This window comes from Choristoneura fumiferana, chromosome 21, assembly GCF_025370935.1.
Source record: "Choristoneura fumiferana chromosome 21, NRCan_CFum_1, whole genome shotgun sequence".
NCBI classification, from domain to species: Eukaryota; Metazoa; Arthropoda; class Insecta; order Lepidoptera; family Tortricidae; genus Choristoneura; species Choristoneura fumiferana.
Window position 1 is genome coordinate 6253810 of NC_133492.1, and position 27552 is coordinate 6281361.

Below are 27552 nucleotides of genomic sequence, written 5' to 3' on the forward strand. Positions count from 1 at the left end.
CCTTGGCTGACAGGCGGTCGTGTGCGATATATATCGAGTGCGATATATTATATCGTGAGATATCGAGGTACATGTAAGGATTCGTTGTGATGAACGGTGAAGTGACGCTTAGTGCAGTTAATGTTTATTTGTGATTGTAAGAAGCATTCATGATTCAGGTTAGTTGTTTTAATTATCTTAATAAAGTTTTTTTTTTCAGGAAAATATATATGAACATTTTTATACTGCAATCAACAATGTGTTGAAAATCAATAACGATGTAACTTAGTTCAAGAGCAACGTGCACTTTTAATGAGACAAAAGACAAAGTAATGTTTTTATTAGAACAATAAGTAATTAATGACAACTATTGCGGCGTATCACCGGATTGAGCAACCAATCAGCGGTTATTATTTCATTAAAACGTGTAGGTGTCAGGCTCAATTGAAATATAATTTTATTAATCGACGATAGATATGTAATTAATTGTTACATTATTCAATTAGAGATGCGAGGACGCGATGCTGCAATTATTAATTTTAATAATCGTTATTGTTTGTTTTCTTTAAAGGTGCTTTCTGAATTCTATACCTAATCGCAATCATTTTAAACCTCTTGGTATCATTTTTTTACGAAACATTTTTTTCACGGAAGAGTATAGGTATTGTCCTTAATTTTAGCATAAAAGTAATTTTTTAATTTTAGTGGCAAAATTTATAAACTCTACTTACTGCAGTTTTCCAAAAAGGGGAAGTTGTTTGGCATTTCTCTTAGTTTAAAATATTAAAAAAAATCGTAGCTACCTGATTATAGACTATGGTGTATACGCACTGAATTCTTATTTTATGCTAATTAATTAGGTTTTAAATGTTTTCTAGTTATAACTTTTTTTAACTAAGGTATCAGAATCCGTCGGGTACGTAGTACCTACTTAACGCTTAGGCCTTTATCTAACTAACTCCTAACCTAATCAAGTAAAAGACTAGAATTCGCTTAAATTACTAGTATTAACACTCATACAAATATACTGTCTCTACAAAACAAATCCTATCTAAAATAAATAAAAAACGTACATAACTACCCGTGTGGTGTCGGGTTAGAATTACACCTCTTCATTTCTTCCGTTGATGTCGTAAGATGCGACTAAGGATATAATCGTAGGTTAAGGTATACCGTAGGCGACAGGCTAGCAACCTGTCACTATTGTACCGTTTTTGTCAAACTTTAAAGTCAAAGTCAAAATATCTTTATTCAATTTAGGCTATAACAAGCACTTATTAATGTCAAAAAAAAATCTACCAGTTTACTTACACTTTACTTACACTTTAAACCTAACATTGCTATAAGTGGCTCAGAAGCGGTAACGTTTTGTGTGCTCTGCCTACCCCATTTGGGAATACAGGCGTGATGTTTGTGTGAGTACATAACTAGTGCTTTGAGGAGATGCCTATACTATACCCAAAATAATTAATTATGACTTAGTATTATTTAATTTATTGAATCAGACGTTACTTTGCGGAGGTCCATATCAATAAACTAAAAGAATTTCTTTGCTCACCCGCGACCTTAACGAGTATGATAGTGATAGCTAAGCTTATGCAAGATATGCGTGTTTATGCAATTCCTCCACCTCTACCTACACTGTAAGATAACACACAAATCACACAAACCCATCTATCACCACCAACACACACTGACGCGTTTAGAACTCAACCAGAGCTCATCTTCAGAGCAACACAACCGTACACCATGCTACCAGATGTTAGATTCAAAACACCTGGTAACCTGGTGCTTGTCGTGATGACTTTTCCTTTGGAAAGATTCCATGGTGGCCCAGGTCCTTGACTGTTCCTATAGCGATACACGATACACATGACCAACTTAACTTAACTTTCTGTGGTACAAAGAAACATTTTCGAGTCAGTTGTGTTGTATGGTTAATTACGGACTAATGTTGTTTAACTTTTTGAACTCTACTAAAAAAAATCACACAATTGATTAGTTTAATAGTTTTAAATTTTAAGCAGCATCATCTGCTTTTCTCAACTAACTTAACAATCATTATAGGAAATCGCGAGTAACAGCTAGTAAATAATAAATTTGTATTTTTGTCTAAAGTACCTATCTTGCCTACAAACTTTTCATTTTACGATTTTTTTTTGCATCTCTACAATCAGAAAGAAAGAAAGCAATCATTTATTCGTGACAATCTTCGAAATAAGAAAAATAAATTACAGTTTATGCATGTCAGAAAATGGTTCCAAATCAGCAAAAACTGCCGGTCTTGCGAACGTCGCTGTTCTTCCTTTGGGACAATCACATTGTACAAAGTCTAAAGATACTTAGAAGTAGTAGATTTAGGCTATAATTAAGCACTCTACATCAAGCTTATTCAAAGCCGGAAAACCTATATTTACAAATATCGACCCAGATCGCTAATGCTGGGCAAGGTGCCCATAAAGGTGGGGCCACATGCAGTCGCTCGACGCTCATTTCCAACGTCAAATCTGGTCATGTGACATTTAGCGATAAAGCTGAAAATGTTGAGCTTTATCGCTGGAAAAAACTCTTCAATTTCGGCAAAAACAGTGTTATTTATTTTTTTCATTCACTCCTATTTCTTTTATTTGTACCACTGCCACAACTGCTACTAAATGAGATTAAGAAATCAGCTTCCAAGACCAAGACCATTCCTGCAAGAAGCCATCTTGTCGCTGCTGCACGACGCGGCGACTTGACGCTACTTTTTTGAGTCGCGGGAAATACAAAATCACCTTCAAAATGGGAACACGTGACCAGATTTATCGCTGCAAACGAGTGACTAGCGACTGCATGTGGGGGTACCCTAAGGATGGCAGCGTTTCCTCGTTGTATTGCAATGCCAGCGCGTTGACCGAAGGAAGAGCCAATAATAAGCATAACAAGCACTCTACATTACTATGACGGGATCTATAAACATTATATACCTTGATCCCTGTCACAGCTGCTTATATTTGGTGGTTTGGTTAAAAAAATATGAAACAACACCTGTAATCTGTGTAACAGCTGTGTAAATTGATATCATCATAAAAAAATATTACAATTTCAATGAAAGCAAATAATTTTGTTTGTAACATTCAAAACAAATCTAAAGAAAGAACTATCTCCTTTTACATTTCAAGACATTTCGCCATGCGCCGAGATCAAAATAAATTACAGCGTTGACTCAAAAACGCGACGCCCGCGGCGCTGCGGTCGGCAGGCTTCGGAACTAATGCTGTCACGCTCGCGGCGCGGGCGCATCTCAACTCACCGAGATTTACGTTGGGAATTAAACAGGATTTCCTTTGACTTCAAGAAACGTAATTCGAATGTGGCTTGTAGCTATGTCTGCAGCACCATGTCTACATTTCACGGCTGGTTTTTATCTTTGGATACTTACTTTAAAGCAGAAGATGGGAGTAGTTACTGAAACAGTGAACTTACATCTTAAGCTTTATCAGCGCTGCTACCATCAGACAGGTGTGACAGAGGTTAATCGCTTAAAATGTTTTATGGTTAATTTGCCACCACACATTTTCTATTGGATCGTGAGCTCCCGATAAAGAAATTATGAGTCAATGTTCTTTTCTGATCATGAAACTAACTCTTTACTCGGACACTCTTAAGATACGCATTCAAAAGATACCTACAACTTATAAAAACATATTTTCATGTAAGGTAATTGTCACAGCACATAAAGTTCTAATGCCCATTAGATAACACAAGATGTTAACTACTGGGACAGTGACCGGAACTCGCACGGACGAGTCTACTTTATCTTCTTTCCGCTGACGGAAAAAATTAGGTTAACTCTCACAACAAAAGTAAACGAACAAATCCAAAAATCCCGACACTAAAAAAACACTTTTTTTTAAACATAGAAGATAAAATTTTGCCCAGCAATGGGACACAATACAAGCTAAATAAAAATGTAAAATAAATAATTTTGCTTGCTTTTAAATATCTATGGAACCCTCAGTGCGCGAAACCTACTTGACATAGCCAGCCTTTTAGTGATAAAATACAAAGAAATGCAACACTAAAATTCATTAGTTTAAAACGCTGTTTCTCAATTGGAGTAGGTACCTATTCTCATAAGGAAAGACAAAGCTGAATTTCTGATCAAAAGTATCGAAAATACCAAATTGAACCAACAAGGATTACACTTTATAGTCTCGTTTCTGCTTCTTTTCAATAATTTAATATCCAGCCCTCATCATGCCTACACGCCTTTTATTTTTATCCACCATCTTTCACACAATCCATCAATCCTTTGATCTCCGCGGTAGGTATATCTATACCGTATTTTTGTAAAACAAATCACAGACAATCAATTTATTATAAGCAGATCTGTTCCTCGTTTATACTTTGGATCTGGTTCGGCTCAGACGAGAACAAATAGATGGAGCTTAATCAACTTGGATTAATCCATTAACAAATAGACGTGTGGCAACTGTTGCTAAGCGAAGATTATACGTAGAATTGGGATGAATAGATACTGTATGTTCTTATTTAATGAAATTCCAAAGAGGTAGCTAAGTAAGCTAATCCAAATACATTGTTGGTACCAAACACCTGACGGTACTGACATTACTTTGAGAATTAACACGATCTGTGTGTTTAAAATAGAGTCTGAATTTTAACATCTTACAATTTAATGAATGGTGTATAGAATTTGTATCAAAGTCAAAATATCTTATTTCAATTTAGGCTAAAACAAGCACTTATGAATGTCAAAAAAAATCTACCACCGGTTCAGAAAAACCTCTGTTGAGAAGAATCCGGCAAGAAACTCAACGAGGCAGCGGCGTCTTTAGCCCATGTAGCGCCCGTGTGCAATTATTACTTTAACGCCATCTAGGAAAAGCGCGGCCAAAATAGAATAGGTACAAAGTGCCGCGGCCGGCGCCCCTAAGACCACTGCGCCCGTGTGCAACGCACACCCTGCACTATAGGTAAAGACGCCCCTGCAACGAGGTATATTTTTTTAAACAGATTTACATCCTCTTCCTTTATCCTCCGTTGTACCTTCCTATCTTTCAACTGCTTTTCCTATAATGATTGTTAAATTAGTTGGAAAAAGCAGATAGATAGTTCTGCTGATAGTTGTGTGTGTTTTTTTAGTAAAGCTCAAAAAGTAAAACAGCATTAATCTACAATATAACAAACTCGGAAAAACTTTCATTGTACAGTCACCACACCACAGAAATTTGCTAATAACCGTGGCATATAATTGAACGATTTTAAATAAATTTAAATTATCACAAGCAATCAAGGATTTTATTTTATCGTACTAACCACAGCTGATATCTTCTCAATGTTGATTCGTTTTAAACACGATATCAATATACAAGGATGAACTAAGATTAAGAAAAACCCTGACACGAATCACTTATTCTTTGTTACTCATCAGTTAATGTTCAACCTAATAGCAATCAATAACAATTATTTCAAACTGAAGCATCATCAGATTTTGCTGAGGAATCTATCGTTAGGTTTGTAAGGTTTTCTGTGGTATTTGTCATGCCATGCTTCTTCTATGATTGTAACAAAGCTTCTTTGTAGTAATTTACAAGTACCTGACTTGGCAACTGACTTTAATAATTATAAAAAAGTCAGATGCCTTGAAGTGAAGACATATCAAAGTCACTCCCAATAGGTAGTCCCAATCCTTCCATAATCGAATTTAGTTCGAACTTTATAATTGTCAACTTGTAAGTGCCTTGTCCCTTTCTTTACTCAAAGCACGTCTAAGATAAGCCTTAAATGATTGTTTTCTATGAAAAGTTTATGTTCAACGTTTATCTACATTTTACAACACTAATATTCACAAGTAAAGGACTTACAACACTTATCTTGAAAAATTCAGACTTCATTGACTTCATTCGGTTCTATCCAATATCATGCAGTACGTCACTGAGCATTCAGTCTCGGTGTTTCCACTGCAAAAATAAATCACATCATATTGCATTGCCATACAAGTCGAACGATATTCCTTTCCGCACTAGGATACAGATACTTATAGTTACAATTAGGTACATCATATTATAAGGTATACCATACACAAGTAACATCAAATCGTCAGTTAATTCTGCCTCTTCAGTTTTAACCAAACTACGGCCCTGTCCCTCAGTGAGGTTATGCTAATGCCATAATATTCCCGGGCTATTACTGGATTATTGAAATAAATCGCAAGTCATCAGCAAAATGCATAGTTTCTGCTTCAGCCATTAGGGAGATTGGGCCCGTCTCATGCTTTACCGCCATAGTATATATAATTTTAAAATACTTGCGAACGGTATTTTTGTTTACTTTGCGAAACCGTTTTCAGTAGGGGCTTTCGATGTGAAAATGTGAATATAAATATGCTAGTGTAGTTTAATATCTATAAAAATAAATCTATACATTTGTCAAAATTTCATTTTAATCGAGTCCAAATAAAAAGAAGGTAACCTTTGCATTTTTTTGTCTTTAACCTATGCTGTGGATGTGGTCTTTCAAATTATGTTTTTTTTTTGCTAATAACGTGTTTGTATATATTTTTTTTGTATTAAATGCCTTTTGTTTGTTAACTTAGAATCCGGTCGTATATTAGGAAAATTCCATTTGGTGCCGTTTACATTTCAAATGAGTATTCCAGCTAGAGTCTAGCTGCTAGACGCAACGGTGGAACAAACGTAAATAAAAACTTAAATCAACGCCTTTAACCTTTCTTTTGGCATTGCCGTAGTCGAGTAAAAAAATACTAGCCCTAAGACAGACGTTAAACATGTCTTGAAACAGTTTTTTTGTTTGAATACACGTTTTTTTGTTGTCGGCGCTGTTTTATCGTAATGTTTTTAAGTCTACGTGTACCTGACAAAGTTCAAATCCATCCGACTACAGAAAGAAGGTTAAATTGAATTCTAAAACTTTTAAGTACCTTGTTAGTTAGGTACATTGGTGCTAAAAAAGCCTAGAAGCTTGTTAATTTCATTTTTTTGAAAGCATTTTTAATTTTAAATTATGTCAGTAATTCGATGAAATTAATAAATAACAATAAGAACAATAGAAGTAACTAGGTGCGACTAAATATAGATTACAAATTTTTTATATGCCTACAAAAAACATTTTTTTTTTTCGAATCTTCCAGCAAACCTTTTCATTGTAGGTAACTCACTTAACTTATATATTTTTAAACACAGTCAGCCTTATGGATTCCTTGCCCAATAGTAACGATCTGGGTGATATTTAAGTAAACTTACATATTAGTGTTTAGGTTTATAGGTTTTAGGTTAATGTTAAGTTTTTTTTTAATTTTGTATTTTAAATTTTGTATTGACGTATTTGTTAATATTTGTAAGATTGTGTTAATAATTGATAGCTTTATCCCTTTTTTATTTAAAGAAGTTCATGTTTAGTTGTAACACTTTATATTAAAAATGTTGACCTTTCGACGAGATACTCATTATTTTGATTATCCTTCAAAATTAACATTTACTACTACAATAAACAGATTGAAAACTCCAAAGTTGAACAACTAAATTATTAATTCAATAAAATTACTAAGTTGCCGGCATTCAATGGAGGTCAAGGCCACGACTATAATCGTTTATACTGAAAGAACGGTTAGATTTACGAATTTGAACAAATCAGGATATTGTATACATCTTATGTGGGAAAAAAACTACTTAAAGCAAGTATTTCAAAATTTAATATTATGCAGCTTTTCATTCGGATTGGCCATTGGCCACTGCTGGGCATAGGTTTTTAGGGTTCCATAGTCAACTAGGAACCCTTATAGTTTCGCCATGTCTGTCCGTCTGTCTGTCTGTCTGTCTGTCCGCGGCTAAGCTCAGAGACCGTTAGTACTAGAAAGCTGTGATTTGGCATGAATATACAATTATCAGCCACTCCGCCAAAGTGGTAAAATAAACATTTTTTTAGCGTACATGCCTCCCATAGACTTGAAGTGGGGGTGATTTTTTTCTCGGCTTTACTGTAGTGTGAGATTTCGTTGGATAGGTATTTTAAAACTATGGGCGGTTGCTAAAACGATTTTTCGATTCAGTGACCTGTTTGCGAAATAAAGTGCAAATTTTCATTAAAATCGAGTGTCCCCGCCCTCCCTCTAAAATCTATATACTGTTGGGTGGAAAAAGTTGAAGACACGCTTTTGGGCGTTTTTTTTGTAATATAATACTAGCTTTTGCCCGCGGCTTCGCCCGCGTGGAATTCGGTTATCGCGCGCTGTTCCCTTGGGAACTGTGCGTGCATTTTTCCGGGGTAAAAACTAGCCTGTGTAGTGACACAGAGAGCGGCCAGAGAGTGCTCTGGCCCATAAATAGATCTATGCCAAAAATCATGTCAATCCGTCGCTCCGTTTCGACGTGAAAGACGGACAAACATACAAACATACAAACACACACACTTTCGCATTTATAATAGTAGCATGGATAAGTCATGTCATGAGCTATAGGTATAATGCTTTCCTCATTTTAAACAAGCTTCTAATTTTTAAGCAGTGACGCATTCGTAGTTAAATCTTAATTTCCTTCAGAAACTGATATTTCATGTTATGTATATAGTTTACAGTCATTTATTTCTTAAGCAAGAAGGTAGATACCCATAATTTCAGGCTTTATTGCATTTTGAAATTTTAATAATCTCAGCCAAGCGCCAACCAAACGCCGCTCCTTACTCCTAACGCCATCTTCTGAGCACTTTATGAACTAATCATATGTATGTAGTTTCGAAATTTAAAATTATTTATGATTAAATATCGACTTTTAGATTTTAATACAGTTTTATTCCGGTTGTAAGTAGATTACTTGTTACACAAACATAAAATATAAGATAAACAAACTATCTAAGTACTATTTAAATTATTCATAATAGTATTTTGTTACTATAAAAAGTTTCGTAGTGCAAATCAATGCGTCAACAAAATTGACTCTTAAAATAATGATCATAAAGTTCACTTGGAAAAAAAATCGATTAGTAGGCACGACCTTTTTTAAAAAGAATGACGATTTTCTGACGTTCTGGCTTATTTTTGGAGCAACTTTAATTTTTTAACGTTACTGTAAAAGTCTCTAAGAAGCTTTTTTTCAGCTGACCACGGTTTTACCTTTTTTGGAATAACCTCGTAACGCATACTATAATTTTGCATAATTATCATATCACTGAAATTGGTTTGAAAGAAAGAAAGAAAGAAAGAAAGAAAATACATTTATTTAACGCCATAACAAACAAACATAGGAACAAACATAGAACAAATAAAGACATACATGACGCTAAATAGGTCCCCACTCAGCATAATGCCACGGCAAGCCGTGGCGCTGATTTTCAGTGAGGACCTTATCTAAAAACTAACTTAAAATAAAAAAATAAAAAAAATAAAAAAAAATTGTATGGGTAACACTGGCTTAAACCGGTTTGGCCTAACACCTCGTGTGGTGTGAGTAAGGGTAGGACAAAGTGCGGTTTTGACCGAGACAGTCTTCTTATTGGTTGCGAGTCGGGACAACAGGACAGCATGCTTCACACCAGGATATGTTCCGTACCTACTGGGTCGTATGTTAACCCTACTTTAGGCATGAATCTAAATAAAAATACCTGTCAAATTCAACAAGCAATTAATCAGGTACACGGGCTGTTACTAAAAATAAATAGAAGACTGCCTTCCGCGTACGTATAACGTTCACAGTTCCAAATCGAAATCACAATATGAAAAACGAACTAATCAATCATCAAAACAATCAATCACGGCCAACGACCCGCCTTCGTATCACACGCATAAATTATACGAGGTAAAATTATAAAATTATAATCGCCGGGCAAAATTATAATTGGCCGGCAAAATTATTAGGTGCAAAGTTATATTATTGCGGCGCGCCGCGGGCGTACACTGGCACACGTATCTGATGCGCTTGACAGGGTAAGTGATGAGTGGAGTGATAGAAACCTGCGTGGCGGGGTGTACGCTGAATTATAGGCTTGTTTTGGTTAGATTTAAAGTGCATAGATGTGACGAGAGTGTTTTGTCCATATTTTATACTTCAGGTGTACTGCCAGGAATAAGAATAAGATCAAAACAAAAAACGCCGTGTAAGAACAGTGGCTAAGCAACGGAGACATTATTGTTAATAATTATTGTGTAAAGTGGTTTTATTTCGTTTTCGATTCAAACCTCATCATCATCATCATAATTACCCGTAGGATGTCCGCTGCTGGGCCTAGGCCTCGCTCATAGACATCTAGTTGCTTCGGTTGAATGCGACCTGCATCCACCATGAACCCGCAGCTTTAGCCAGGTCATTCGTCCATCTCGTTGGTGGACGTCCTACGCTACGCTTGCCGATCCGCGGCCTCCATTCGAGAACTTTTTCGCCCCAACGGCCACCTGTTCTCCGTTTTATACGGCTAAACCTACCAACCTTAAAAGTCTTAAAATCTACCAATCACGAAATGTTTCCTTAACAACAATTTTAAAATGAAAGCATTTGCTCTCCGTGTGGTATTTTACCAAAATTCATACGAAAACCATAATTGAATTGCAAAAAACTAAAAAGGTCGAAGGATATTTTACAACCTAGCTTTAACCGATGAAAGTAAAAACTGTGGTTTCTAAACAATGACATGCCGATTCTGTTTGATCTTCATTGAAATGCCGCCGGTAGTTACAATTGCTTATCAGCTGAGTGAATATGCACCCCCATTGTTGACCTTTAGTGTTAATGTAGGTACCTAACATCTTTGGGTTTCAATTCTGTTTTTTTTTGCGTGTCAAACAACTAGCATTAGGCGACTTAAAAAGCCTTCAAAGTATTGTTTTGTCTCAAATTTTGTTCATGTTAGAAAAGTCTTTAGAATTCATGATAATTGTATTTTGTTAGTTTAAAACAATCGAGAAATGCGAATGGATCGCAGGTGGTCTTGTTTGTTATTATTTTTATTTTATACTTTGCCGCTTGCTAAAGTAAAGTTGTAGTTCGGAAGTTATTAAAAATAAGTTGATAGGTACCGATCGACTTTGGTCTCATTTTGAAGACCAGTTACTTAACAAAAGTTTAAAGCCGCGGGTTCACGATGGATACCTACAGGCTGCATCTAACCGAAGCAACTGGAAACTGGTCCAGGGGAAGTCTGTGTCCAACAATGGACATTCTACTCTACGGCTGATATATAATGATGAGGAACATACTATACTTGGTTTGGTTACGTAATTAACTAAATGTAAACAAACTTCAACCACCAGATTTGGCACATTCAAGGATTTTAAACATTTTAATTATCTATCATTGTAATACAAACTAGACTAGTGTATTTCAATACAGAAATGGAAATGTTTAGTTAGTTTAATGGGGGAATTTGCAATATTTAAGACACCAATTGACGTTGTTTTGTTTACATTTAGTTAATTATCTAAACGTTTCAAGTATAGCAAAAATTACATTTAACCGTATAACTTATTATAGAGGAAATTATGCTGTGCATTTGGTTGGATTTGAAGTGTACAAAGTTGAATTTTACAGGCTTTTCTGCAGTAAAATTTAATTATATGTCTAAAACAAACAATAGGTATAAATAACGGATTCCTGTCGACATCCTCAGTATATGTTTTGGATAAATCTTCTCTTTTAAATGCGGCACAAACACCTTGCCTTGCCATAACCAGCAAATTAAATTTAAATAAAATTAATTAAATTGCAATTCGCTTAACAAATAGGTACATGTTGTAGAACTTGAGCACAGTTAAAAATGTATAACTGTTTAAAAAACAAACACTTGAACAAAGCTGTGTGTCAGCTGCAGAGTGAAAATAATGAGTAATTTACAATTTACAGTTTGCCATTTAGATTATAGCTAATAAATCTTTACAAGTGTGTCAATATTGTCTCTCTGACATTGTAAAAGATTACAAGTAAGAAGCTTAATATTAACGGAGTAGAGAAACATTTGAAAATTTTGCAAAACACTTGTCTTTGTACCTTTTAAAAAAGGATAGGGATAGATGGATGCCAAAACACTTACAGACAGGTAAAAAATCAAAAGCAGCCGACAGTGTTACGCACAGACCATCTGCACGTCGGTAGGTAGGTATACCTTTATAAAACAATGGATCCGCCTTCCTTTCAGTAGTTGACGATGCAGTGTAATACAATTAGGTATTTATAATCCTTTTATGAAATAGTGCTAACAGTTTTCTGCAACAGACCATGAGACAATGGGATAACAGAACGGCTAAACAAACCCTTCAAAGGGTATTGTCCCTGGATCAGGTAGTGTGTACCCCCCAGACTCAGACTGTCACTTGACTTCAGGCTTAGGACAAGGACGAGGACGTGTCAAAGGATCAGTTGTGATCCTAGTCTTGACCGGAAAGGTCGCATAAGTTAAGTGACCCGTGCAAAAGCGAACTGTGATTTGGACTAGATGGTGTAGGATGAGCAAGGAATCTGATAGTTTGAAAAATTTGACGCTTTTTGTAAAGCGGTGGTGGCAAGATGACGGTGGTGAAGGTGGAAGTGGAAACAGCGAGGTTTGTTCCTAACGTTATATGGTTAATATTAAATATCGCATTAATTTTTATTTAAAAAAAATGTGATAATTCGTGCGAATTAGATTTTTTGACTCGTTTATTGATGACGTATTTCCATTTTTCATGTTCAAAATATTTCTATTTTGTTTAATTTTCCAGAATTTAAGTTTCTTTTTCATTTAGGCTTTTATGGTTAAATACACAAAATTCAAAGTGCTTATTTTTCCATAGAGCCGGACATACTACTTAATTAGTTAGTAATAGTTTATTAGTTAATAATGCGATATAAGTATAGACTTATTGGTTAGAGGCCATCAAAACTCATTTTCTTTCATAGTGAAGAACGTAGCTAAGCTAAGCTAAGTTTTTTTTTTGTAATTTCTAAGATCAACTAATTATTACACTAGTAACATAAATAATACGTCGTTTTTATATAAAAATGGGTCCTTTATCTAAAAAAATATCAAATCTTTCTGCACAGCCAGGTTTTGCCAGAAAAAACTTCAAACTTCAATTCCCGCATGAAATCTCCGATCGATTGAACTTATCCAATTATTATTTAATACCCATAACGCGCCGTAAGCTGAGATTAAGAGCGATACTGTGTCCTCAGTGTATCATTACAGTGCGTCCAGACTAAGCCACCCGGTAATTTTATATGGCATCTAAATTGTATCACACGCTAGGTTATTATGGTGACGGTATTAAAATTGAGAAAAGTTTATGTAGTGATAAGGTACTTAAAAGTCCCCATAAGCACGTAGGTAATATTGTTTGCCCTAAATTGTTAGATACAGTGATCGCGCTTATATTTTTTGTGCCTCTGAAACAGAAAAGGCTAACCTAACTTAGGTAACCTGCATTTGTATCGCCACAGCGGAGCGTGCAAAATTATCTGACGCCTCCTAGCCTCCTACCAGCCTTAGAAATAAAGTCGTATCAATACCTATGCACGCTTTGTTATGTCAGATTATTTGTGCTGGTGACTGTAGGTTTTAAATTCAATATTCCCAAAAGATACCGCTCAAGTACCTAATACTATTAAGGCTCATGCTAATAGAAACCAGTTTAATGTAGTGGATACATGAGTTACAAAAGATTATAATCATCATGATCAGCCGGGAGACATTCGACATTCAGTGGGAGGCCTGAGGCCTGCTTCGTCTTCCGGTTCGCGGTCGCCACTAAGAGGTTACTTCTCCCCCAATGGTTATCTGTTCTTCGAGCGATATGACCCACTAATTGCCGCTCCAACTTGCATATTCTTCGAGCTATGTCGGTAGCATAGGATAAATATTTGAAACTAGCTTTTGCCCGCGTGGAAGTCGGTTATCGCGCGCTGTTCCCTCGGGGATAAGCATTTTTCCGGGATGAAAGTAGCCTATGTCACTCTCTGGTTTATAAACTATCTTTATGCCAAAAATCACGTCGAGACGAACAAACATACAAACACATACACTTTTGCATTTATAATATTAATATAGACTAGCTGTAGCCCGCGACTCTGTCCGCGTACAATTCGGCTTTATCCCGCGGGAATTCATCTCTCTCCAAGAATCTCTCTGGGCGGATTTTATGCCTTAATAAATAAAGAGTGACCATCCGATTGGTAATTTTGGCACTTTCAATTAATTAAGATTAATAAATTAAAGTGTCATTGTTTGCTTACACACTTACTAGCAGTGAATTTTCTTAAAAATGCTGCACCAGAAAGAATATTTTTGCACACTATTTAGAAGTTCACGTTAGCGTACAAAAAGCATAAGAATGTCAAAAAAATCTACCACCGGTTCAGAAAACCTTTGTTGAGAAGAATCCGGCAAGAAACTCTGGCAATCTTCGTTTATCCAAAAATCTTAGGTATTTTGTATTTATGAACCGAAAAGTAATCGAGAAAACATCACACAGTCTAAGCTAATATTGTTCGGAGGCAAAATTCGTCCGCTTTCTATCCACAGTGAATCATACGGTGTTGTTAATTAAATTAGACTCACACAAAACGACCACCCACGCGGCAATGATGCGCCATTGAAAGAATGACAAATATTGATACTATTCGTCTGTACGTTCGTCTGTATTAGTATTAATGTCTGGAACAATTAGCGGATTTGAGACATACTCGCAAGTCGTAAGTCGTAACTTTATTCGGCATCAAAAAGTACACTGACTCGAAAGTCAAAGTCAAAATATCTTTATACAATTTAGGCTGTAGCAAGCACTTATGAATGTCAAAAAAACTACCACCGGTTCGGAAAAACCTGTGTTGAGAAGAGAAACTTACTAAGTAGGTACCTAGGTACTCAAAAAAAAAAGACCTGGCCATTATTAAGTCATAAAGTCAAAATAGGAGATTGTACAACCAGAGCATAAAACGAGCCATTTTACCCGACACGTCCAGGGGAAAATGGGTTTAATGCTCGAGTTTTACATTGCTTTTCACATCGATTGGGAGAAAATGAAATAGCATCAGTGGAAACATTGTTCACTTACTTGGTCCCTTTTATTTTTTATGCATTGCTAATATAATATTAAATATTTAGTTTTATTGATTTCTTTGATTGATTTTGAGTTATATATGAATTAAAAAATATATAGAAACTTTTTTATTTGTGGCTGTTACACCTGATTGCCTTAGTCTTAGGCGAAATTTTTACTTTATGCACTAGAGCATGAAAAGTCATTTTATGTCGCCTAGATCAAGCATAAATGCGAACTTAACGAGCATGAGAGGTGAAAAATTTGTTTTACCACTTTGCTGGCGTGGTATTTATTCGTGCAAAATTAGAGTTTTCTTAGCACTAGCGGTCTCTAAGGACGGACAGGCGGACGAACGGACATGACGAAATTAAGGTTCTTTGTAGGAACCGGTGATTGAATAATTTTAATTAAATTCATACGTGCTTGTTATAAGAACCTAGCTTAAACTGAATACTTCGTATATTTTGACTATTAATTTGACTTTAGAAACAAACTTTTTTAGTATTAAAAAATACACCAAACGCATAATATATCATGACGTCATTGCGTCGGGTAATTATATGTAGCTCGCCATAAATGCATGTGTATCGCTTGACATGATCTTTATTTTCTCATGTACCTACCTATTGCAATTTACTTCGTAGTTTATAGTTTTAACAACAACCAATAACACACGATTTAACGACGTGTTGCAATAAGTAATAACTAACTGCTGACTAAGCTAAGTACATAACTAACATAATCATACCTAATAGAAGATACCTGCGTAACTGTAATATTCGTTGGCATATGCATTATGTCATGAACAACATTTACAATATATTATATTAAACCCGTCTAGGCGTCTATAGCTTAAATGTCTAGGTACATAGAGATAATCTCCGGTCAGTCTTGGTCCCACTGCTGGAAACAGGCTTCCTCTTAGAATGTAGGTAAGCTAGTTCGGCTGGGCTTATGGTTGGCATCAGGCACTTACCATTTAATTTCTTCGTAGATGTGTGCAGATTTCCTCTGGGTGTTTTCTTTCGCCGACAAGCTCGTATTATACATAAATTCTGAAAAACGCAGAACGCGGGTTTGAACCCATGATTCTCTGCTCAAGAGGCCAAATGTCCCTTTAGATTATTCCGGCTTTTAAGAGTAACTTGCAGATAGTTTTTTTTTTAATTTGACCTGATATTAAGTGGAGCGGTGTTGTTCAACCTGTAGGTCGCCAAGCGTCTTAAGAGGGGTCGCGGAGCCCCTATTAGATGCTGGGATGGGAACACTACTTCAGTAAAAAAAGAAAAAAGTTTAAGAATATTTATTAAGTAGTGGTTTGACCTATCGCCTCTCAAACAGAGGGTCGTGGGTTCAAACCCCGGCTCGCACCTCTGAGTTTTTCGAAATTCATGTGCGGAATTACATTTGAAATTTACCACGAGCTTTGCGGTGAAGGAAAACATCGTGAGGAAACCTGCACACCCCTCTTTTGCGTAAGAGGTTAAAAACTTTATTCAACTCGTTGATAACTTGTTACCTATTCACCCTTTACCCTACCCGTGTGAAAGTACCTATACGTACTATATAACTTCTTTATTAAGGGCATCTTTAATAAAGTACTAAAAAAAACAAAACGGTAATTTCAATTTATCATTAATGTGATCTCATAGCGATATAAAGGGAGTCTCTCATCATGGGGCTTTAAGTCCGAGGCTTGATTCTCCTTGCATAACTGAACTACTTTTGTTCTGCTACTGTTTTTAAATAATAAATATCACTATTAATTTCAAATTTTTCGTACAGATTAAATGTAATTTTCTATGTATGCGATACAATACAAAACAAAATTTACAGCACATTTGTTTATCTAAGAGATGACAAATAAATGTCAAAAAATATTTAAAGGCCCCCGTACCAAGACACAGTGATCACGCCGCCATGTCCGATACACTGATTTAAACGATTCAACTTTCAGAATCAATAAATGAAGTATAATTGACTATGGAACACAATAATAAATTAAAATTAGACTAATTGAAAAATATTAATAACAGTAAAACAAACTAATAACTAAACTATAACTAAAAGAAATTTGAAAAAGTATCCCCCCGCGGCATGGACCCAAGGATGCTGGCAGCATTTCTTCGCTATACCTATAGCAATGCTGATACGTTTTGTAATATAAATCTTTAAAGATAATTTTTGCGCTGGGCCTCCACAGACCTAAGGTCTCAACCACGAATGAAACAAAGTTGTATTCAGGGCCAAGACCTTTGTATTTGTTTATTTTGAGTTTTTCCGCCGCCTCTAAATATAAATTATCTAATTCGAGTACTTATTTGAAAATGTTTTAAATGTTACAAAACAAAATGTAGCTTGGTTTTGCGAGTAGAACCAAACCTTGAATTTAAAGCCTCATCGTCTGAGACATCATGTGTATAAAGTAGACACATAAAGCATACATGTCATTTTATATCCATGAAAAGATATAAACGTTATATGTCACTAAAAAGGCGTAACAAAATTCCCTATAATGACTTTAAAGTTCACCGATTATTGTGCCATTTCATCGATGAATTACTGGAAAAAACATATATCTTGTTAGATGTACGTGAGGTAATTATTAGGTAGGGTCTAGGTCTTACGCTGAGAACTGGAATGGTACTATCTTGGACTAAAGTGTTTGCAGGACGTTCTGTACTACTTAAAGATGTAGTGCACTTCTGTAAATTATTTATTAGTACCTAACTTTATCCGTAGACTTGGTTCACGTCGAAGAACGACTAACTCTCTATCCCTTGGGTATTTCGAAAAATCTCTTCTTAATTCCACTTTGATCTTAAAGGATTATCTGCCAAACAAGTCCTTAGCTCCAGGGATCCAGTCTGTCTGTCTGTCAGTCCGTCACATTGTGAAAATAAGTCATTCTTTCTTTCTTTTTTTTAATTATAAACTATGTACGGTTAGTTTTATCCTGCGTCTTTGCTTTCTTGAAGGACATAAGACTTAAACTGGTAGATAGCATAGTAGGATGGCGATAAACGAATTCTTCACGGACGGAGTCGCGGTTGAAAGCTAGTTAAAAGCTAGCTTATATTTTTTAACAATGTACTGTACTTAGGTGTGTTATAAACCAAAAGCGTGTAAGTGTTAGGTAAATTAAATGGAGGCGCAAACTGTAACAGGTTCGGGCTGAAAAACAGCGCTGAAGTGTCAGTCTGAAGATCTGACACTGTCAGCATTATGCTGATGCCCGAACCATTTGCCGCAATTTCATGGGTCGAGTAGCATGCAGGGATACTTTTAGGTTAAGGCAGGATTTTTATAAAAGTTCATTAACCCCTTCAATAACAACATTAGAAATCAGGTCTCACGAACTTTTATAGAACCCGCATACAGTTAGTAAGTTAACTTAATTTTTAGAGAAGGTACCCTTCTTGTGTAATATGTATCTAATTGTTGGCAATAAAAGCATTTTCTTTCTTTCTTCTTCTTTCTTTAATAATGAAAAAAAAAAAATATCATCAATAAGTCTCAAACTAAGCAAAACTTGTACTAGATATTCTAGTCACCGGATAAACATACTTGTATAAATAAACATTACCTTTACATATTAAAAAACAAACATTCATATTCATACAAATGTGTACCCCGACCGGGGATCGAACCGGGACCTCCAGCTTCGTAGTCAGGTTTAGCCACTTGGCTATCCAGTCGTCGTACTTTGATTACCTTTAATGAGCATACATAAACATCCGTAGCTAACATATTATGTCTAGAAAAACATTCCTTCCCGACAGTACGCGAACCTGTTTACTTACACCATGTATCATACCCCGAACAATATGGCATGTCACGACGTTAAAGTAAAAACGAACATAAAAAAACTCACCCAACAATCCTCCTTATCCCAAAAAACATAAGGTTCAATATGCAGAGACAAAACGTTTAAAAAAATGTCGTGATATATGTCCGCTTGGCCAAAGCCGGTAGGCGTGGGTCAGTAAGATACGTCTGCGAATATATGGTTATTGCAAAATGTGCTCTTTGGTGGTGGGATAGCGGTCAATTTAGGATGTAGGGTGGGTTAAAGGTCGTCGAACTTTGACGCATTACGGATACGAGTTTTCAGTTTGCAGCTTTAAGGGACTATGCCTTTTTAAGGTTTAATTAGTTGTCTAGTTACAAAAGTGCTTTATTTAATGTTCCCTTTAAAATAATGCATCATTATCATCGCAGCTAACAGCTAACTAAAACTTATTTATTATAAACCCTTCTATTAACATGTTAAAGAGCCTGTGAGGAAATAACAGAAAATACCTAATCAAAAAGTATGAACTACCTACTAAGGTGCTCCCATTTCGCACTTATGTTAAAATAAAAAAGCATCTTCTATCTCAGTCACTTTTTCATGGAGATTTCAACGTATAAGTTTTCCTACAAATTTTTCAAACATTTCCTGTCATTTCATACAAACTTTGTTCTGTCACTAAAAAACTTTACAAAAATGAATTATACAAATCAATGTCATAGTTTTGAAGTACCTAATTAATTTGTTAGGTAGGTAGGTACATACTTTCGGTAATTGATTTTTCAAACAGATAGGCAGTTACAATTTCAGTTAACTTTAAAAAAACACAGAAGATAATATATTGCTTAGGTCGTTTACTCACAGATGCACAAATAGTACCTAGAATTCAAACTTTTGCACCAACAAAACAAAATACTTATACAATACTATTCTGCGCTAGCGCATGGGTTGTGTAGCACCTGCGTCTAATAATACTCTTTCTATATTAAATCAAATCATCATTAATAATTGGTTAAAATCAAAAGTCCAATTCACCCAGATGCATTTTTAACTCAAAATGATCCTTAAAATATCATTTAATGAAATCACAGGCCTCGTAATGATATGATTGGCTAATGACAGGGCACGGGTTAGAGGCACCGAGGCGTCGTATTATTTTAATGAAAACACGGATTTACTTACTCACACGGCATTAAGTCTGGTTTAAATATTAGGTATAAGTTTTTTTTTGTGAGTTGCATTAGTTTATAATACTTATTTTCATACTGCCATGTAACATAACTTTCAAAGGATTTTCATAAATGAAGAATATAGTAAGTGTTAACTTATAACGTTATTTAAAAAAAAAAGCCAAATAGCTTTTCTTTTATTTATTTTTTAGCCCTACGCAAAAAGAGGGATGTTTTCTTGTGATGGTCTTAGCTACGTTTACTCGTAATAAAAATAAATTCAGACATTTTTTTATGTAATTCAGCCAATTTCGAGATTACAGAATTTTGAAATGACAATGGTTTTTCAAATTTACTAATTTAGTTAGGTTATGTTAAGTTGTTAATTACTTATTCGTCAAACAAATGTTCCCTAGCTAGTTGCTCTAAATAAAAATCATATTTTAACTAACATAATTTTCTAATTTTAACGTCCCCGACAAAACTATTTTTAACTGAGCAAAAGTTTTCGGCTTCAAGATTATTTGAATCTATTTAGACATCCCTTTGTTCCAAAGGCAATCGGCATTTTAAATATCACCAATCTAATGACAAAAAACACTGGCCGCTTACATTAAAAAACAAATGCATCAACTTACCAACGTTAAAACTAAATTACTTTCAAAACGCTCTATAATTTGTCCCAGCTTATCTTATTCCACGAACTATATTTTTCTTAAACGACACTTTATTATCCCGTGTTTATCCGTTTTGTTGGCATTAGAAAAGAAATGTTTTTTTCTAATTGCCCCTGAAATTACCCCTGAGGGTAAACGGCGGGTAATTTTCCCCAGAATTCCGTAATGACATGGCAACCCCGTCGCTTACACGCTGTAATCGAGTGACAAACGATTTTAAAAGGCGACAATCAAGTAGTCACGGATACGAGCCAGTGGTACAGGGTCCTAATTATTCGTTAAAAAATGACGAGGGGTCAAGAGATTCTTTCACTGATATGATTTTAATACTTGAAATGTCGTGTTAAAGTTGTTTTTGAGTACCCATTACTGTTACCCGTTACTTACTGTATTATTGTTTACCAATTATTAGAAAATGTTAAGTTTCATGAGGGTGCTATTAGAAAAACGTTTGTGTGTTTTCATTTCTTAATTAATTTGAGATATTTATAAACTTTGCTTAAGATAACATAATACGATAAAGAATAGTGTTTAAATTCGCCTCAATATAGGTTGACATTGACAAAGTTATCATCTAAGGTTTTGCCCGCTATAGTTCCATGTAAATCGTTTCATCTGTTTAAATGTGAAAAGGAAACAGCTACGCAGACAATAGCTTTAGCATTTTAATATCACTTTGTATTACTTATTTGTAACTTCTAAACAACCTGACATACTTAATATGAAACTTAACTCAAGAGACTTAAATTAACTCGATTTTAACTTTGACACTACGCGCCGGCCCCGAATGCTCAAATGAATAGTAATTTTGTTTTCGGATTAAATCGTTCGGCACACGCGACAGCACCACTTTTCTATTCCCGGGACTCGAAACCGTCATTTTACACAATTTTAGTGAATTGCTCTCCGTTCTCGGAATTAATTTGGTATTAGCCTTTGAAAACGCAAGGTGTGGTTTTGTGGGCTGATTGTTGTGAAGAGTTTGGAGAACCCGTGGTTAGGCACGACACGATAATCTACTCAATTGTTAGTAAACGTCTGTTACCTTACTGTGGGTAACATGGTATTAGGTTCGAAGTTTAGTCTAAAATATGGAGATGTATCTCAATTGAAATTTTATACACTAAACTAAGCTACGTTTGTATTCTTATTCTCTTGTAATGGAGATTTTCATTAACTGCTATCGGAAGATATTGACTGTCTGATTTTCTTTTTAAACTTGTGTGATTAAATTCAAGTAGGGTAATAAAATTATAAATTTAGATTATTAGAAGCTAATGATATATTTTATAATTGTTCCAGGAATCTCAGTCAAGCAGCGCTGAGCGATGGAGCGGTCGCGGCCCAGAGCACAACATTGCCCTGCAACAAATTCTCAAGCTGCAGGAAGCAAGGGCTCTCCACAAGACCTCACTCCTCCCTATCTACAAGAAGAACGGCCTGCCTCCCCAACCGGCCACGACTACGAACAAATGAAGGAAAAGACCGACCACACCGATGCTAGAGCACTAGAACAAGTCAAAATAGAAACAGAGTTCAGAAAGCTCATGGACCACTCCGCAACAAAAGGCGTCCATGAAGAGGATTCTTTAAAATACTTTCAGCAAATGATGGAAGCAAAACAACGCTTTGAATACCTAAAGAACATGCATGACAAAGAAAGAACCAAGTATGAGCAAAAAACTATGGAAGTTAAAAGAGAAACTGTGTCACCAGGACAGAACAGGCCCTCCCCGCAGAACCAATCGCCGCTACACAGAACCTCATCTGCTGATCTATCGCCCAATCACAGTGGGCATCTATCTACCTCGTCAAGTCCTCTTTCTGCCACTAGTCCCAGAAATTCCTCTCCTTTAAGCCATTTACAAAATATGCAGCCATTTGATTTCCGTAAACAAAAGGCTAATGAAAAAGAAGACAGTCGAAAAATTGCATTCGACGTGGGTAGTGCGGAGAAGGCAACAGTAGAAATGATGACAAATCAGTTCTTCAATTTCCAATTGCCTGGAAACTTGCCGATGCCCGCTATGACTATGTCATCGTCTTTCAGTCACCCTGCAGCCGTCGTTGCTGCATTGAGCCAAAATCCTATGGGTTTAGCTTCATTACAAGCTCTTCTTCCTCATATGTCTGCTAAAGCAGTTGAACCCTCAGAAAAGAAATCAAACCACTCTACAGGTAAGAACAGCCCAGATGGTGCACGATCAGAAGAAGAAAACGTTCTTAATCTAAGCAAAGACGCGTACTCGGAAGCAGCGCAAAACTCCAGAAACATGATGATAGCTAAATGCATAAGTCCACCTAAAAGGCAATGGGGCGCAACCCAGATGCCTTTGAATTTGGGAACGCACTTCATTAATCCAGCTACTGGGAAGAAACGAGTTCAATGCAACGTATGCTTGAAGACTTTTTGTGATAAAGGAGCTTTAAAAATTCACTTTTCTGCTGTGCATTTGCGGGAAATGCATAAATGTACTGTCGAAGGCTGCAGCATGATGTTTAGTTCTAGAAGATCAAGGAACCGACACAGTGCAAACCCAAACCCTAAATTGCATTCGCCACATTTAAGAAGGAAAATTTCTCCTCACGACGGTAGAAGTTCTCAAGTGCATCCAGTACTGTTATCGCCACACAATGCAGGTCTAAATTTACCGTCTGTGATGAATCCAATGCATCCATTTGGTTCTTATCCACTTCTAAACCATCCTTCAAGCATGAGACAGTTTGCTAATCTACCTATGGAGTACAAAAATAGTCCCAGCTTGAATTTTGGCTCCCTAGATCAAAGAAATTTAATGCATAGAGATTATGATTCATCAGAAAACAAAGATCATGATGGACAAGGCGAATCCGATGAAGATGATGGAATTGTTGTAGTAGCGGGTGATGACGATGATGAAGACGGTGACCATATGGATACTAGTGACTATTATTCAAACCTTAACAAATCCACAGGATCCGTTGAAGACTCTGAGACTGATTATGACCAAAGGAGTGTTGGAGAAAATAATGATAACCTCGACAGTAGAAAAGAAACTGCTAGTCCTGAAGTTTCTAAGAGAAAGCGAAAAAACTTGAATCCAACTCGTTTTCACACTGAAGGAATAGAAAAACTTGAAAATAAGCTAGTGCCCAATGTGCAAGAAAATGTGTTAGATCTAAAGAGAGTAAAAACCGAAGAAAGCGTAAATGAAGACGCTAAAACTTTTAAAGAAAATGCTGAAAAGATAAAGATCAAAGCTGAGCCTTCCGTTGTCAAAGAAGAACCTACTGAAACGGAATTTAACGCTCAAGATTTACGCGTTAGAGAGTCAAAAATAGACAAAAATGATGAGAAATCTATCAGTAAAAACGAAGCCACTCCTGACCAATATTCGTCTGAAAATGCTCTAAAACGCTTGGAGAGTCTATCCAAAGGTGACTTCCACAGTACGTCAAAGCGAAATGATACGCCTAATGCTTCTGGGCCGTATAATTTGTCAATTAACGACTCAATTGACTACTCTGATCGATCACCATCTTCGTCAGTATCCAGTTATGACTGCACACCAGAAGATATCCAGGGGCAAATATTTGGCCATTTCGATAAGGGCTTCTTCATAAGTACCACTGACGTCCCTATTGATCCAGAAAATCCTCGCAAATGCATCGTATGTGGCAAGATGTTCCCAAATGTTTATGTAGTCAAGTCACACTATCAAAATTCGCATTTAAAAGTTATGCACAAATGCAGCTTAGATGGTTGCAGAGTATCTTTCACAACTAAACGAAGTAGAGACCGTCATAGTGCCAATGTAAATCTTCACAGAAAACTGTTCGGCACGGACGGAATGAGAATAAGAGATGAATCTCCATTAAGAACTTTGGAAAAGACTAGGGAACAAATGGACTTAATAACAAGATATTCCGATGAAGAGCCTGGTGTACCTTTCATTGAGTCTCACAAATACTACCAGGCCAAAGAGTCAGACAAGATCAAGAGTCATTTCAATCACCAGTTGCCTTTTGGCCCCCCATACCCCCCTCTTCAACTACCAGAAGCATATCTTAACAATCGAGACATGTTTTCTCAACATCCATTTCTCTTCGCACCATTTGGCATGTTGCCTAATTTCCCTCCCATCCCTTTGGGGTTCCTCCCCCCCAATTTAAACGGTTTTGGTTGCCAGAATCAGAATTTTTCACCGCCGCTCCCTGGGAAACTGAACTATTGTGTGGAAGACGAGGCACCACGACCAAACAAGGATGGATGCTATCCATGTCGGGGTTGTAGGGAGTCATTCAAAGACCTGTCCAGTTTAAAGGCGCATTGTGAAAGCGCCCACGCTCAGTCATTGCATCGGTGTTCTGTGAGTGGCTGCAACGCTGCCTTCTTCTCAAGAACTAAGAGGAACTACCACAGCGACTCTCATCTCCGCCTTCAGAATGGAAGAGGCATCCACGTCAACACCTCGTGACGTGAATAAAAGGGAACAATTTCCTCGACTGACTAATCGTCGAATCTCCTGTGCATTTGTGATTTTTTTATGTAATTACCAAATAGTAAGTAATTAAGTTTAGCTCTGTAATCTGTAGTTTGGAAGACGCCAGTACCTTGTAATTCTCATTGAGTCTCGAAATGCATGTCGAGCTTTATCCTTTTTTCTAGGTGACCTACGGCTAAGCTATGTGGGTATGTACATTTCGCCTCAGTAGTTCTGTATATTGTATCATTCAAAACATTGTGATTTGTATTCAAATCTTACCTCCTTATTCATGAGCCGTTACAGATCTGTTATAAAGAAAAATATATCTTGTCTATGTCTGACAGAGACAAATGTCAATGACAGATAAAGACAAAAACGAATGTTAAGTTAGGCTAAAAAAGAGTTTATGAGTAAGGTGGTTAGTGTTTCATTTAAGTAAACGTAGCTCTAAATAAATATTTAAGTTTAAACATTCCATAGTAATAATTGTGCAATAAATAATGTAAATAGCCGAAATAATTTTAACAAATGTATAAATTGTGGCTGTAAATTTTAAGGTTGATATAGACTTCGTAATTTTATCAGATATCCTTCGTATTGTTTTAAATATCATATCAGTCATACAATTTTTTGATGGTGCTATTATAGTTTCGGCGTAGTTTTGATGCAGTCATTGATTTGATATAAAGTTGGAAAATTATTGTGAATAGAACCAAATGTAAATTATAAACATTTAATTGTACCTAATCACTATGGGCTAAGAAAGTTCAAATTTCGATCTAAGTGATGCAAAAGCTGTACGAAAACTAAACATTTATTTTATATTCTACTTTTATTATCACTTAGATAGTTCGGAATAAGTCGCCCTGTGATGGTTTCTGTAACACCTCTAGTATAACAAATATAAATCGCAAGTCCATTTACGTGTTTAAGAAAATCCTGCAAGTAGCTTTACATTGCGGCGCATAATCGATCACTTGTAACTCTGTAGCTCTGTGGACCCACAATGTACTTAATGCTACTTCGATATTTTCTTTAATTTGTAAACTGACGATACAATATTACTCTGGCTACCCTATATTGTAAATCATGGTTTGTTTCAGAATTTCTGGCTACACATGAACAATGCCATTTATGGCTCTAGAAAAATAAAGCCCGCAGCTATATAGGTCAATCCCTACTACTAAATGCGTCTCTATTCTAGTAGACAGAGATGGAGTTAAAAAAAGATTCAGTTGTCAATAAATTTGTGTTAGTTTGCGTCTCGCAGAAAGATTGCTAATGCACATAAAACACAGTGCTGAAAAAATCGAGAGAGTAACATTCCATTGCGGCGCTCTTTGGATTACTTAAACTCATTAGCTCTGGGAACCCGTAATGTATGCTGCTCTCACTATTTTTTCGCATTCGTTTACTAATCAAATGACGCTTCTAATACGCCAAAGTTGTTTTTTTATTGGAGCCATAAATGGCAACGAAATTTCTGAAACAGCCAGTACCAATGTAATACTCATTTTAGGCTCTCTAGTGCCATAGTCTATATTGTGAAGTTTTTATATCTGATTCAATATAAGATTACTATAACTCTGTATAGGAACCAAAAAGTATTAAAGGATGAGATGATGAACATGTAAATAATAACTTAAGTACGCATGTTATAGGTACTTCCTTTTGCCAAACAATATGCAATAAAATGTTTTGAAAAAAAAAACTTTTTTCTTTTTTCGCACCTGAAATAATACAAGTTTAGTGTACCATAAGCCAAAGATTTGGTCTACCGCCATAAAGTTGATTGCTGTTTGTATGTCATAAAACAATAAAGTCGATAAGACGTGCCTGTCAACTTGGAAGTTCGACTTTAGCGACATATTAATTCGAAAGGAATTTCTTTTAAACTGTATAGTACAGTTATCCAGTGATTGTCCAGTAAACGTGGAGGAAGCTCAGCTTTGTTGTTGTGTGTATGATTTACAAGTGATTAGTGAGGGTAGATTGCTTTGTGTGACAACAAACAGTTTAGAGCGAGATTTGACTTGAGAAGCTGTGTAACTTCACACAAGTGCAAAGATGAGCTTAAACCTCGTAAACTGAATCACGTACCAACTAGGGTACACCTTTTTCATAATCATTTCAATGAATTATTTCTTTCGCAATTATATGGGATGTCAACATGACATTTGTAATACAAAGGCTCCACTGATTCAGGATCCTCGACTTTACACAACAACAGAATAATAATATCCAAGCGATTAAATCTATTAGTTCTCGAATGGCGTCCGCGGACCGGGAGACGAGCTGTCAGTAGGCCTCCAATATGATGGAGCGAATCGCGTTGGATGCGAAAAGCACAAGGCCGGTCTGAGTGGAGAGCCTTGGGGGAGGCCTATGTCCAGCTGTGGACGTCTTTCGGCTGATATGATGATAATCGATAATTTAGCTGGAAATT

General features: G+C 36.1%; 1 protein-coding gene across 2 annotated transcripts; it reads left to right on the top strand.

Moving 5' to 3' along the window:
* Positions 1–26794, top strand: disco-r (disco-related basonuclin zinc finger protein). Of its 2 annotated transcripts, none has more exons than XM_074104054.1 (2): positions 1–158; positions 21943–26794. In XM_074104054.1, the coding sequence occupies exon 2, from the start codon at positions 21969–21971 to the stop codon at positions 25095–25097; it is 3129 nt and encodes a 1042-aa protein (XP_073960155.1). In that variant the 5' UTR covers positions 1–158; positions 21943–21968; the 3' UTR covers positions 25098–26794. The 2 variants fall into 2 exon arrangements, with proteins under 2 accessions (XP_073960155.1, XP_073960156.1); XM_074104055.1 differs by lacking the exon at positions 1–158 and adding an exon at positions 12369–12523.
* The last annotated feature ends 758 nt before the right edge of the window (positions 26795–27552 follow it).

Bases quoted from the DNA above. Each gene is read 5' to 3' on its own strand.
- disco-r (XM_074104054.1), top strand. From the start codon at position 21,969: ATGGAGCGGTCGCGGCCCAGAGCACAACATTGCCCTGCAACAAATTCT.